Below are 15604 nucleotides of genomic sequence, written 5' to 3' on the forward strand. Positions count from 1 at the left end.
TTCCTCCACCCCTTGTCGTTCTTCGACTCTCCGCCTGTTTTAGGTAAATTGGTCTCCTTTGTACCACCACCTTCTCCTCCCTACCACTTCCCTTGTTGAGATTTTTATCGACAAAAATAATAAAATATCTTAATATAATAATTTCAATCCAAAGACCATTATTCAATCTCACTTTTCATCCAGATCTATTGGCTCAAATATTGTCAAAAATTCATGATTTAATAAATATAATAAGTATGACTTATCTTTAATCTAAGTCCTCACATTAATTTACACTCAATCAAGTAATTCAACATGCATGTTTAAGAGCATTTTCATAATATTACCAAAAATATTCACTTGGAAAATAACCGTATTGCCTTTTACAATCTTGGATATTCACATTTGAGCCATTTTTCACTTCTAATAAAATTGTAAATCTAGTCCTATTGTTTCCCACTAATTCAATTTAATCCAATCATCTTTTAAATTTTACAATTTGACCCTTTCACTTTTCATAATTTTACAATTTAGTCTATACCCTGGATTAATATCTCACAATATATTATGTGTTTCAACTTTCTTCGGTATCTAATAACCTTCTCTATTAACACTGATGTATCGTATTTCATTTACAAGAAAAATCTACTATGCATATTCCTGGTATAGCATCACTTCAATCATAGTGGTTTGTAGAGGGTGTTACACGTTTAGAATTGTTAATTTATGACATACCTAAATATAAAGTATACCATTTTTTTTTCAAAATTTTAGATATTACATATTTAATTAGATAATAATTACAAAAAATAAATAACTATCTCTAAGTAAAATAAAATTATTATTTGCCAACAACCTCTTGACTTAGTTATAAGAACATCATATTATAAGCATGAAAGCTTGGGTTCGATTCCAATCAATCCTATTCCCCTCTCCTAATTATCAAAATAAAATAAAATAATTATTTAATTTTAATTATGTATTATGTTCAATTGTTAATCAAACATAAATACTTAAAAGTCATTGCATGAAAATGAAATTTGAAATCCCACATATAAAACAAACATAATTTTAATTGTTTTATATTTTAATTTAGTTTAATTTAATTTTAAAATAAATTTTTTTATCCGAGTTTTCAAAATTTTTACTTCACAAATTATAAACTACTAAATCTTTAATGTTTATGTCGAAGTTGATAAAAATTTGATTTAATTTATTAACTTATTAAACATATTTAACTTTTTTTAAAAGAAAGTTTGTTAAATTTTAAAATTTAAATATTATGTATTTACTTATCAAATATATATACCAATAGATTAATAATTACAGATTTTTTTTATTTTTATTTTTTTCTAACATAAAACTCTTTTATTCTTTTTTAATTATCGGCATAATGATAAATTTAGCAACGTTTATTTTTTTTTATCATTTTGGCACCTATTTTGGGGGGGCATTTTGGCCCTCAACCTCTAAAATTTAGTCAAACTGCTTGCTTTTGGACGAAAAACTGACTGAATTATTAAAATTAGGTGGACATTTGTGTAACAATTCACATATAATTCATAACAATTAAAAAATACAAAATATTTTAAAAAATTAACAAATTTAAAAAAAAGTTTATAAAAACTTTTAGAAATTTTATCCATATTAGCAACTACCATGTCAATGCTATTAAAATTTTTTAACTGTTCAATCAATTTTTTGTCCAAAAGCAAGCAATTTAGCTAAAATTTAAAGGTTGAGGGCCAAAATGACAAAATGAGTAAACGTTAGGGGCTAAATTGATCTTTATTCCTTAATTATTTAGGCTATGTTTGATAAAATGAAAATTTAAGTGCTAAAAAGTCATTGTGTTGAATTTAAGTTATAAAATATTTTTGGTATTTTATTTAAAATTAAATATTGAACATAATTAGAGTGTTTGATAAAATATAGTATAATCTTAAATGAAATGAAACAAAATAAAATAAAATAAAAACCATTAAATTTGTTCTCTATTAAGTGATTATTTTCTAAAAAAAAAAATCTAGTAATTTTCATTCTAAGTTATCAGTCATGTTTAAAAAAAATAAGTTGCTGAAAACATTAATTTTTAGTTGAAACATGACCTACTCTAGATCATATTTGATATATTTTGTTTTGAACAAAAAAAATCGCATTGATAATAAATATTAAAAAGAAGAAACAACTGTTTACACCCCTTGTTCGACATTTAAACCTGCCTTATCCTTATTGGCCAACAAGGCCGGTGCCCAAATTAATTCATCACTAGTGCAAGATCAACCAATCCTAAATGCCCAATCTCCCTTTGCATGAACAACCGATGGTCCTGATTGTATTTTTCTGGCTGATCATAACTCATTAGAGCTTTCATAACGTCTTTCCCTCGATTTCACTCGAAACTTCCCTCATTACCTTCCAATTGCAGTCGTCATCTGTCTTCCGAGCCAACTCTTCCACTCTCGGTGGGGCCTCTTCAATCTAGTATTTGGCCGATTCAAACTGCTTCCCTTCTTGAGCTAAACCATAGGCGACTGCATTCACTTCCCGAGGTATATAACAAAACTCTATTTCTTCAAATGTCTCAACTTTGTCTTTACTAGCTCTAATCACCATACCTATTACTGATTTATCCTCATTAGTCGATTTCATCTTTCTAATTACTGTCAGTGCATCCCCCTCCACCAAAATCCGTCGAAAACCCAAGTCCTCGGCGAACTGTAAAGCTTGTAAGCATGCACGCACTTTTACCATTGTTGGATCCAAAATGTGATCAATCGGGTAAGTACATGCACCCATAATTAACCCTTCATAATTTCTAATGAGGACTCCTTGTACCGATTTCTTTGTGGTCTGTTGAAAAGAGGCATCGAAATTCACTTTCATTATGTGTTCCTATGGTGGCCTCTATAATTTGTCCATATCCCTCTGCATATTTACTATGAAACTTTCCATGCCATTCGCTCCTGCTATATATGCTTAAATGAAAGATGACTCCATAAGCATTCTTCTCTATATTCTCATGATACCTTTTGTTACGATTATATCATACTGCCCAGAATGCTATTGCTACGGTCTTACATATTGCTATATTTTCCCTTGTAAAAGCAATTGTTAACCACATTTTCCATTCTTGTTCATTGTTGTTTGTTGAGAAAGCTACCCCAAGCCCTACATAATCTGCCCTGTAAAAGAGCAATCGTGAAACTCATGCTTAACTGTCTCTTCCCTTGCTTCACAAATAGGACACTGGCTCACCACTACAATCCTTCTGTTTTGTAATACCTTTAAAATAGGCATGTAACTATTTACTATTCTCTGCAGTGTAATTTTTGTTTTGGTAACAGCCTGTAAATTCCAACGCTTAGTGTAGAAAACTTTGGGTAGTGTATTCTGTAATGCTCCATCATAATTTAGAATGTCTGTATCCTTGGTCATAATCCACTTGTACCCACTTTTCACTGTATATACCCACTATTGTCGCCTTTCCATACTCGCTCATATACTTGCACGCTATTGGATAACATAATTGCCAAGATCCTCTGCACATCATCTTCTTCAAACTGACTACGAACTACGTCTACTTTCTAGTTACACTCAGTTGCATTGATTAGATTTGATATTGTTGTGTAACCAATATTGATTCTTTCCACTTGTACCCTCCCTTGGCCAAGTTCTGGAAACCAGACATCATTCCAGATGTTAATTTTGGTTCGATCCCCTACTCTCCAACCAGAACCCTACTTTAGCAACTTCCGTTCGCTCTAAATACTCTTCCAAGTAAAAGAAAGGTAAGAACCCAAATTAGCCATCATGAAATCCCCACTTGGATAATACTTTTCTTTCATTACTCTTGCTAACAAACTGTTTAGATTCGCGACTAACCTCTAACCCTGTTTTGCTAACTAAGCCACATTAAACTTAGCTAAATCCCTAAATCCCAATACCATGCATCTTTAGCCTACATACTAATTTCCACTGACACTAATGAATCCCTTTATTGGTATTAACATCACGCCACCAAAATCTAGAAATTAAGTTCTCAAACTCATGACATGTATAACCTAGTAATAAAAAATATTGCATTGCATAGATTGGTATTGCGTGCAAAATGGGCTTAATAAATACTTCCTTTCCTTCGGTCAAGAGTTGTCTTGTACTTCAAGTCTCCATCCTCCTAATCAATTTCTCTTTAAGCCCTACAAAAGCATCTCTCTTCCGACATCCTACCATAGTTGACAACCCAAGATATTTTTCAGGATTGTTAGAAATCCTTACTCCAAGTACCCTACCAATTTGATCTTGCATCTCAACCAACACATTTCCACTAAAATAAATAAGGGGCTTATCAAAATTAACGAGCTGGCCTAACACCCTTTCATACTACTTCACAATCCTCTTAACTGCATTTGCCCCTTCTTCATTTGCTTTGGCAAACAATATATTATTATCTGCAAAAAATAAGTGTGTTACCTTTAATATGCTTCGTCCCACCTTTGGCCCCCTAATCAAACCATCATTTTTTGCTAGATTAAGAATAGGTTGGGCTTAACGAATCTCTTTGTCTCAACCCCCTAGAAGGTCGAAACACCTTTCTTTGAACCCCATTGGGCACCATAGAATAAGACACCAATGTTATACACCTTATTACCAAATTAATCCACTCCATGCAAAACCCCATTTATGTCATCATTCTCTCCAGAAAAAATCATTCCACTCGATCATAAGCCTTACTCATGTCTAACTTTAAAGCAAAATACCCTTTAGATTCCATCATTATTATTTTTTAAAGAATGAAAAAAAAGAATGTAGCAGTTCATATGCAATCAAAATGTTAGTTGTACTTTGTCCTCTCGACACAAAAGCATATTAGACTTCATCAATACAAATGTTCAATACACGTCAAAATCTAGTGACCACCACTTTAGAGATTATCTTATATAGCACATTACAAAGACTAATTGGTCGCAATTGAGTCATATTAGATAGCATATTAACCTTTGGTATAAGAATAATATTTGTATGATTAATCTTACTCTTCTCTATTATTCAAAACATCAATGCAAAATTTTGAAATATCCCCTTTAATGATGTCAGTACTTTTGATAAAAAAAAGAACCAGAAAACCATTCGAACCTAAAGCTTTCAGTGGAGCCATACACTTAATTGCATCAAAGAATTCCTCAACCTTGAACTCTACTACTATATCTTTATTCATGCTTTCCATAACACATTGTCGGACCCCCGTTAAAACGTGACCCTAGTCTTATACCTCTCTAGTCGTAAACAAATTCTTAAAGTAAGATGTTGCCATTCCTATCATCCCCTTTTCATCCTTAACCCATTCTCTATTCCTATCATCCGTTAAAACTTACCTCCTGCACCCTCTTTACTTCCTCTTTAAAATCTTCCTTTAAAACCCAATTTGCATTAAACCGAGATCGATGTTGCTTTGTCACCCACCTATTTTTACTCATGTCGTCTGTATCCGCCAATATTGGGCAATGATCTGATATGGAGTGAATAAGATGCTTAACGTAATAACCAGGAAAGATACTTTACCATTTCGGATTAGCCATTCCCAAATCCAACCTTTCCTCTATATCATTCTCTAGAAAATGACCTCTTTTCCATGTAAAGCACTGACCAGAAAAACCCAAATAAGCAAGTTGACAATCCTCTAATACCATCCGAAAAGCCAACATATTATTCTCATTTCGAACATGTCCCCCTCTATTATCAAAAGATAAAATCATTTCATTAAAATCCCCTATAACTAACCACGACAATGAGCTATTACCATTTAACTAACAAACCAAATCCTACGACTCCTTCCGACACCTTTCATCTGATGCACCATAAAAATCATTCAATCTCTATGAAATCATCCCCTCACCTTTACATACTTCCACATCAATGTGCGACTTCGAGTAGCTCCTTAGTTGAACATTATAGTCCCTTGTCCAACCTAATGACAAACCTCCTCGCATTCCGACGGCTTCAACCTTAATTTCTTTGATAAACCTGCATTTCTTTCTGACCCTTTCCATTCTCCTTGCACTTAATTTTTTCTCTATAAGAAACAAGAGATGGGGATTAATATGTCTTAGCTTAACTGTGGCTGCCAATATTTCAGAAGGAATTCCCAAATCTGTTGAATCAACATTACTAGAAACAACCAAATTTACTTAATTTATTGTTTTCCTTTTCTTACTATCCACTATTTCAATTGGGCTATCCTCCATATCCGATACTAGTTCTATCTGCTCATCTCTATCTAACCCAGATGTTGACCTAGATTTTCTAGCCTAGCTAAAACACTCATGATCAAATTACAGTTATTCCCTAACTTTTGTATTTGGATAAAGTTAACTTTTCCCACCCCCTATCTGATAAGACCAACGTGTTTGGATATCTCCAAAATTCGTCCCTCCCTTATCAACATCCACTTCTACTCCTATCGGAACGCTTCCATAACCATTACCCCTCAAACACTTACACACCTTCGACAAGGCCCTCCTAGGCGCTACCCTTAACGAAATATCCCAATCAAGATCCACCTCTTATGATTTTAGTGTTAATCTAATTGGGCAAAAACCTTCACCATGCCCCAACTTCCCACACAGAAAACAAAGTAGTGGTAGTTTTTCATATTGGAAATGTAACAGCCCGATTTTCAATGGTGATGGAATAGTGGTTCGGGACCACAAATTTCCATTGTATTGACTCTTAAATATTATTTTTAGAATATTTATGAAGTCATTAGAGTCTTAATAAAATTTGGTTCAGAAATATTAATGTTTAGATAAATAATTAAAGAAAAAATAACTAAATTGTAAAAGATGCAACATATAGTAATTATAGCGTTTAAGTGATCAAATAGCTTATTAGTTAAATGAGGAAGGACCTAAGAGGTAATTTAACCTCAGTTAATTTGTTTGGACGGCACTAGCATTAAAAAGGATAGAAATGTTAAACATTTGATGGCAATTTTGTAATTATAATAAAATTAAAACAAAATTAAGTAAAGAAAAGAAAAGAAAGTTTTTTCATTTTTATTTCCTCCATAGACGAATCTATCAAAAACCAAGCTTGGAGAATCGGTCAAGCTAATTTCTTTGCATGTGAGTGATTCTCTTACCCGTTTCTTATAATTTTATATTTTTGAGATTGTTGCAACTAGGTCCAATTATCCCGTACCTTCGTTTTTGATTCTATTAAAAAATTTTGAAGTTTTCATTGATAAATCTTGAATGTTTTTGATGAATACCATGTATTTGAAGTTTTTATTCTGCTGTTTTATGATTTTGTAAAGTGATTTTGGTTAGATTTTGATTTTAGGATTAAATTGTAAAAATATCAAAATTTTAAGGTTTGATAGTGAATTTAATGATTCATTAGGGACAATTTAATGGCCTAGTATATTTGGATGAAATATTTACTTAAGAAAAATGGTTAATTTGATGAATTTTGGGTTAAGGGACTAAATTACAAAAATTATCAACGTTTGGAATAATTGTGTAAATTCAAAAAATAAAAGTGTAACAGCCAATTTTAAGTGAAACCGGAACAGTGGTTTCGGGACTACAAATTTGAGTTAAAAAGAAAATTTATTTTAATATTATTGTATGGTCTGCATTATGATAGGAATGATGTCTGAAAATTTCGATAAAAAAATTTTATCGATTTCATGTTTAATTATAGAAAGGATCAAATTGCATGAAATGCAAAAGTTGAATTCTAGGAGCTAGAAAGATCAAATAGCTATGGAATTCAAAATTTGAGATCCTTATATGAAATTAGACCATTAAGTGTAGTTAGTAGATAAGCATGCTTAGTCATCTATGGAAAATTAAATAAAGAAAATGACTCAATTAGAAAGATGAAATAATAAAAGATAATATTTTAATTAAATAGAAAATATCATCATTTTATATCTTCTCCAAAATTTTCTATGGAAACCCTAAATAAGAGAGAGAAATTCAAGCAAGCTTAATTGTGTAAGTAATCATGTCCAGTTTTTAGTAATTTTTATATTTTTGAGATCGTAGTAATCTAATCTATCTATTTTGGGGATTAATTTATAAAGTTATTAAAGTATTAAAAGTTTTCCATTGATGAGTATGCTGAAAATTTGAAATTTATGATAGAAAATGAAAGGTTGTTAATAGATAAACAACTTCTATAAAGGAAATTTTCATGAAATTATGATTTAGGAAATTTCTAAATTTTATGAATTGCATGGGCTGTAAATGCTATATGAAAAATTCATCTAGGCTTGGAATAAGAATTAAATTGTATGAATTTCATTTTCTGAGCCTAAGGATGAAATTGGAATTAATTAAAAGTATAAGGGAAAATGATACTTTTGCCTAAAATGTAACTTGGATTGCATTGAATATGAGATGTGTTAAATTGATGTTAAATTCATTTATATAGATCCAAAAAGATCAAATAAAGAGTTAGATCGAGGAAAAGAAAAAGTATCGGATTAGTAGATTTTCGTATACGAGCAAGTGACGAGGTAAGTTCATGTAACTAAAATGTAAGTTTATATGTTTAAATTGAATGTTATGATTGTGAAATGTATGATTGCCATGTATAAACATTAATCACATATCCGATAATGTCCGACAAGTGCTAAGTCCTCATTTGAATAAATGAAATTCGATTGATACAGGATTTTCCTTATTGGTTGTGGTCTTGCATATGTTGCAGACAGACCATAGCTCTTACGAGCATTCTGTTATAAACCCTCTCGAGCTTCCCATTACATGGTTCCTACGAGCATCCTGATCAGTTTGATCCTGCATGTGTTACAGACATACCACAGCTCTTTGTGAGCGTTCTGTTATATGATCGGTATTGATCCTGGATGTATTGTGGACATACCGCAGCTCTTTATAAGCGTCCTGATATAGGATATTTGTGAGCTTCCTAATATGACTCGCTTGAACTTCCTGTTATATGGCTATCTAGAGCTCCCTGATAATATCTCTTCAGAGTTAGCTGTTAAGCTTAATGAGCTTCTTGTTTTAAACTCTTATGAGGTTCCTGTTATAGCCCAGATAAACTTCCTGTTACATGGCTCACATGAACATTCTGTTATATGTCTCGAGAGAGTGCTTCCTGATTATGTGTCCTAATGGGTACCCCTGAATATAAGTTGATGGATTACAATTTTGTAAACTTCGAGTGTACTACATGTGTATCTATCGATATTTCAAATAAATTCAACGAGTAAAGTTCTGACATGGTTAAACTAAACTTAAGATGATTTGTTATAGAAATGCACATGTTATATGGAAATAAGATATGAAAAGCACATGTATATGAAAGTTATTATATAATGAGCTCATCCTTGATTTTTTATGTTTACATGTAATACATGACTAACAAGTTTCTTGATGTTTAGGCAAATTGATGGTTTGGTCATGTGTCTCCTGCAACTTAAAAATTTGAGAAATAGAATACTTCGAATTGCTCACACGGGCAGAGACACGGGCGTTTGTCTCAGTTGTGTGTGACACACGGCCTAGCACACAAGCGTGTAACTTGGCCGTATGACCCCTGCACTTAATTTTCAAAGATTAAATTGTCCACATGGCCTAACACATGGGTGTGTGGCTAGCCGTGTGACCTAAGTCAGAGAGTTACATGGGTATGGACACAGGCTGGGACACGGTCGTGTGTCTCACATCGAATGCCCACACGGCCTAACCACACAGGCGTGTGTCCCCTGTACTTTGGAAAAATTTTGAGATTTTGCGAAAAATTTCCTGAGTTCCCGATTTAGTCTCGATTTGTTTCAAATGCATAAATTGGACCTCGAGGGTTCATTTAAGGGATAGCATGATTGGATATGATTAATTTTGGATATGAATAGTAAATAACATGAATTAATTGTATTTATTCTGTAAATTTCGATAATGCTCCGTAACTTTATTCCGGCGACCGATATGGATTAGGGGTGTTACAAAAAGGGTATTAATTGTAAAATGGATTGGAATGTAAAATATAAGTTGATAATTTAGGAATTTTATATTTTAGATCAAAATCTCATAGATGCTCGTAGAAAAAAATTACGAAATAGTCCTTAAACTTTTGCAACTACTATAATTCAATTTAGGTAAGTTTGTACGGTTTAAAATTTAATATTTATATGAATTGTTGAATAGTATAACATGACACAATATATATATTCCATTGTTGATAATGAATGATTATTTGAGATATGATATTGAATTTGATGTTTGAATTGGATTGAACGTAGGATAAAATACAGTCGTGATATGGTTGTTGTGGGGGATTAGAGTGGAGATGGTTTTGGAGTGATGTATATATATTTATCGAGTAAACCGAGATTTAACATTTATTGTGAACTCGTGTTATACACTCTGTTTGGTGTGTTTCGGGTGAACTAGCTCTTATGAGCATTGGTGTGTTTCGGAGGGATTGGCTCATGTGAGCATCTGGTATTTTTTGGATGGACTGACGATGTACTCCTATCCGTAAGTCATTTTTCGAATTGGAAATCTTGGTAAGGTAATTCATTTAATGAATTTGATAGATTTAATATATACTTGAGTATTGAATTGAACGTCTATAATTTATCGGTTGAGATTGTGGATGACAGGGAACCTTCATGGTTGAATTGTTATTGTTTGAATTATTGTATTTATTTCGGTAAGATTTATCATTTTAATACGTCGAACTAACTAAGCTTGGTTGAGCTTACTTGTGTTATTTAATGTTCTTGTAGATACTCGGAAGGTTAGATGATCAGATAGCACTCAAGTCACACTATCCAACATAATTTGACAGTTTTTGGAATATTTATTTCAGATTATATGGCATGTAATAGGATTGAATGTTGATATTAATGTTTTGGATATGTAAATAGTTAAGTATGATCTTGAATGTATTAGTTGTTTTGGTTGATACTCCTTTTTAGTACTTTTGGTGCCTTATTAGTATATGTTAATGTGGCTATATTTTAATGCTTGTTTGAATGACCATAATGGTTTGTGATGAATTGGTTTCAATATGATTAAGAAATGGTATGTTTTTGAGATGGTATTGAACTAGATATGTATGATTGAAATGTGATAAGGTATATATGTTTTAGTATGTTTGAATGTTTGCAATTGAGGTGCCTTGAATGACATATTGGTTGAATGATCTTAGACTATTGAATTGATCATTTCATGTAGGTTTTAGTCATGTTTTGATGCCTTGATGATATGTACAAAAGGTCTTTAGGTGGTTGCATGATTTGGTGTTGAGAATGGCTTGATTTTGGGCAAATTTATGTCCACACGATCGTGTGTTCCCTATAGGTTCCATTGTATGCAAGTCAAGCTGTTACAGGGCCTAGCACATGGCTTGACACATGAGCGTGTGAGGCTATTTCGAGAGTTACATAGCCTGGCACACGGGCGTGTGACTTGGCTGTATGACCTAACTCAGAGAGTTACACTGGTAATGACACAGGCTAGGACACAACCGTGTGTCCCTATTTCGATTGTTACACGGCTTGAGACACGAGCGTGTGTCTTAGCCGAGTGAGTCACACAGCCATGTGACCTTTGCTGTCCAAATTTTCTGGCTTTTTCTTGAACTTTCCAAATGTTTCCAATTTAGTCTCAGATTATTTCTAAAGTATTTTTAGGGACTTGAGGGCTCGATTAAGGGACTTTATGGATGTAATTGAATGTAATTAGATTATGCTTTCATTAATGTATGAAATGAATGATTTAATATTCTGTTTGTACGGTAATACTTCGTAACCCTATTTCAGCGACGGATACGGGTTAGGGGTGTTACAGAAAAATTGCATATGACTACTGATTCGAACTTATTGCTATTCACTTCTTCCTCTTCAAAGGTAGCCTAACATCCCATCTAACTCGAATTCACATATACTTTATTTATTCCCCTTGTTACAAATCCAACATCATATTCAAGAAACTGATTAATAAAATTACCAAATTGACGCGCCACCCAAAAATTTGCAAAAACTGATGGAACTTGTAACGGACCTTCCCCCTATACTAACCGATGAAATAAAATGAGATGCTTGTTGAAGAACCACGACATCCCTTAGAGAACTCTCTTCATATCTAACTCATGATAAAACCGGAACATACTTCTTTTCTCACTAATATTTGTAATAGAAACTCCTCCCATTGGGTGCCACAGATCTGCCAAAGTGTTTCACATCGAAGGGAAATGAACCACACTCTTTGTCAAAACCCTTCCAACGAGACATAACCTAAAATCTTCCTCCACTACATGTTCATGTACTTGGTTTTGCATCAGATCTTCCTCATCATCTGATATGCTCAAACTTGCCAATTCTTGTTCCATGATTCCTATTCACATATCTCTTCCCTCCCTAGTCCATGTATCAACAAGAAAACACTAATCACCTTGCCAAACAGTAGACAGAGAAAATAAACGTGCTAACAAGCATACTACTTTTACTTTTCACTAATTATTTCTGATTATATTTGATATTTAAGTTTAGGATTTTAGTGTTTTTTTGTAAAAAAATTAGTTTAATTAATTTATATTTATTATTTATTTATATTTTCTTTTTTACTTTACAATTTTTATTTTTTTGTTTGTATTCATAAATATCACATTTTTTAAATCTCGAATAAAAGTAACATTTAATATCATTTCAATGTACTTTTATTCACTTTAATTATGCCTATATAAATATTCAAATATAATCTGTACTAAAATAAAGAAAGAAGAACATGAGAGTTTTACCTTAAGAAACTACAATATGTTTTTTTTAATATTTCACATTTAGAGAGATGATTTTTCAAAAATAACTTATTTTATTTTATTTATATAATTGCTAATAGTAATAATATTAATTTAGTTTGTCTCATGGTTAACTCAAGAATTAATGTTAAAAATAAAATAAAGAAGACTCACCGATATTTTTCGTCTCAAGCCCTTTATAACTTTCCTTTAATCGGATAACAATTGTTACGCATATTTAAAGACTTCATTGAGACTCTGTCTCCAGCAAAGAATTCTCGCCAAGACTCCACCAACCTTCATGCACCACCTAGGACCAAGTCTACTCCAAGCCCAACCACCCCAACAAAATTGTCCTCATTACTCCATTATCGTACCCTATAATTCATTACATAAGTCACATAGTCAACTTAACAAGGCACCGATGTTGAATGAAAAGTTCACCAACCAAATGAGGACATGTGGTACATAAATGTTCCCCTTAAATTTTCCTGCAAACCTCATAAAAAAGGAGAATTCTTTCTCTTATCTCTGTGTCTCACTTGAGTTCCATAGAATCTTTTGTCCTCCAATTTGATCTGGTTCTTGATCTACTGGATGAACTGCTTCTAATTTCATCGCTATCAACAAATTTCAATTTAAAATAATTGGAAGAGTGGAGTTTATTTAAAACAACTATCCCATAAAACAAAGGAAGAACATCATAAACACTAGACAAAATTACAGTTTAAGCCAATACAATTTATGTTATTTAATTACATTAAAAACATTACAACTTTCTTTTATCTACCCATAAATATCATCACACGCAAAAGATATAATGTATAAAAACTCCTTTAACCAAAGTGTTTGGGTTCCATAGACTATATAGTATTTATTATATGTTTTATCTTCACCTGCAAGTCATGTGTTTTGAACTAGTTGCTAAAACAATGTATCAATGGTGAATCTGGACGTAGATTTCTATACAACTTACGAATTTAGAAATGCCAAAAAAATGTTCCAGAATCCATAAGCATCAATAGGTCATTTAAAATATCTGACATGTACTACTATGAGGAACCAATCATCATCAAAGTCAAAACTAAATAGATTAAACTATGCAGTAAGTCTTTGTCTTTTGATAAATTTTAAGATTTAGGCCTTGTACTTAAAAAAGCTAGAAATTAAGTTCTTTGATTATTTTGATTTAAAATTTTCAGTCCAATCATTAAAATCACAACTATTTCCAGTCAAAAAGTTTCAATTTGACATGTTGATTAAGTTGTCTGTAATATGATTGATGAAAAATAAATATGCTAAATTAGATTAGGATTTTTAAATTGAAAAATATGAAGATTGAATTTTTTTACTAAGCACAGAAACTAATCTCGAATCCTATAAAAGTACAAGGACTAATAGCATATTTTAAGAAATGAAATATGATAAATTAGGGACTTGGGTGGTTGGGTTTTGACTTATATATGTATACAGATTTAAAAAGTAAATAGCGTGTGGAAGATTGAGTAGGAAGACATACAAAGTATTAAGGACAGGAACTTATATGATATAATATCATAATTTAAAGTGATAGGAAAATTAATTTAAAGCAAAGTTGGTTTTAAGTAACTAACAAATATTATAAAATAAAAGGCATAGTTTGGGGGAAGTAGGACGCATGGAAATTGATCTTCTATTTCAACTAACTGCTTACTGATTCAAAGTTTGATATACCATTTGGTAAACAATTATTAATGTCGCTTTCTGATTGGCTTGTTAGGTATGCTGAGACTGCTATAAAAACCGCTCTAATTGCGGCTCCTTCCTCATTATCGAATTACCAGCCCCTTGAAAGGTTAACCTACGGTACGTACCGTTTGGAAACATGAAGGTAAGTCGCAAAACGTGCAGCATGCAGGAGCAATCATGATATATATTTGTAATAAAGTTGATTTAATGGTTAATTTGTTGTGCAGCAAAAGATAGTTATTAAGATACAAACGAGGGGAGGACCCAAAGGGTGTCTTTTGGGGTGCATTTGGAGGAAGCGTGGTGATGAGGGAGAGGGGTTTCAGACCAAAGTAATGAAGAAAGTAGCTGAAACACGTGGTTCTTTTTCTGATATTAAACTTTCTACTATTTTTAAACTATGCATGTTCGTTTGTTGATGTTAATGTGCATGCATGTATGTATCAATAGGTGTGATATCAGTGGGTATACAAGGAGATGACAAAGATAAATTAGTGGTGACTGGAGATGGAATTGATTCAGCTAAGCTGATCCAGTGTTTGAGAAAGATTGGTGAGGCCAATCTACAGAGTTTGGAGGCAATAAAAGAAAAAGACGACAAAGATAAACCAATTGAATGTACTTCAGCCTACTGCTACCCACCTGAGTATCCATATCCATTGTATATATGTTACTAACTCACCATGTTTGATTATAGTTTATCATCTTCCCAAGCACTATCATTTTCCCCTTTTCTTTGCTTCCCTACATATGTCACAAGCAATATACAAATTTATTTATAAAACTTTTATATGGTGATGTGTTCCAAACTCAAATTTATTATTTTATTAAAAATATACTCATATTAAATTTTATTAGACTTATAATCATTTCTAAATTAAGTTGATATATTCATGACATCTACTCAATATATAGTTTATATATACTCAGTTAATAAATTATAAAAAAATTCAAAATAATACCATAAGGTACAAATAATTAAATCTGATATTTTTAGATAGGAATCTAATATTCTTATGCATGACAACAATCAATTCCATCTATGGTTAAACTCTATTATAGATTTTGACCATTTTATATAACTAAAAACGATATAAAAGTAATTTAATAATTTTAAATTATA

General features: G+C 32.0%; 1 protein-coding gene and 1 long non-coding RNA gene across 3 annotated transcripts; both read left to right on the forward strand.

Moving 5' to 3' along the window:
* The first annotated feature begins 2170 nt into the window (after positions 1-2170).
* LOC107945223 (uncharacterized) lies at positions 2171-10925 on the forward strand. Of its 2 annotated transcripts, XR_005922298.1 has the most exons (4): positions 2171-2531; positions 2650-2760; positions 8419-8503; positions 10742-10925. It is a non-coding gene; the product is annotated as an uncharacterized lncRNA (long non-coding RNA). The 2 variants fall into 2 exon arrangements; XR_001696459.2 differs by lacking the exon at positions 8419-8503 and having other exon boundaries at positions 2177-2531.
* Positions 10926-14571: 3646 nt separating this feature from the next.
* On the forward strand, positions 14572-15296 carry LOC107947428 (heavy metal-associated isoprenylated plant protein 47). Its single transcript, XM_016882091.2, has 3 exons — positions 14572-14623; positions 14709-14841; positions 14932-15296. The coding sequence occupies exons 1-3, from the start codon at positions 14618-14620 to the stop codon at positions 15156-15158; spliced, it is 366 nt and encodes a 121-aa protein (XP_016737580.1). The 5' UTR covers positions 14572-14617; the 3' UTR covers positions 15159-15296.
* Positions 15297-15604: the final 308 nt, after the last annotated feature.

This window comes from Gossypium hirsutum, chromosome D12, assembly GCF_007990345.1.
Source record: "Gossypium hirsutum isolate 1008001.06 chromosome D12, Gossypium_hirsutum_v2.1, whole genome shotgun sequence".
NCBI classification, from domain to species: Eukaryota; Viridiplantae; Streptophyta; class Magnoliopsida; order Malvales; family Malvaceae; genus Gossypium; species Gossypium hirsutum.

Coding starts and splice junctions, on each gene's coding strand:
- LOC107947428 (XM_016882091.2), top strand. Junction 14,842..14,931: donor GAAAGTAGCTGAAACACGTG/GTTCTTTTTCTG, acceptor ATGTATCAATAG/GTGTGATATCAGTGGGTATA.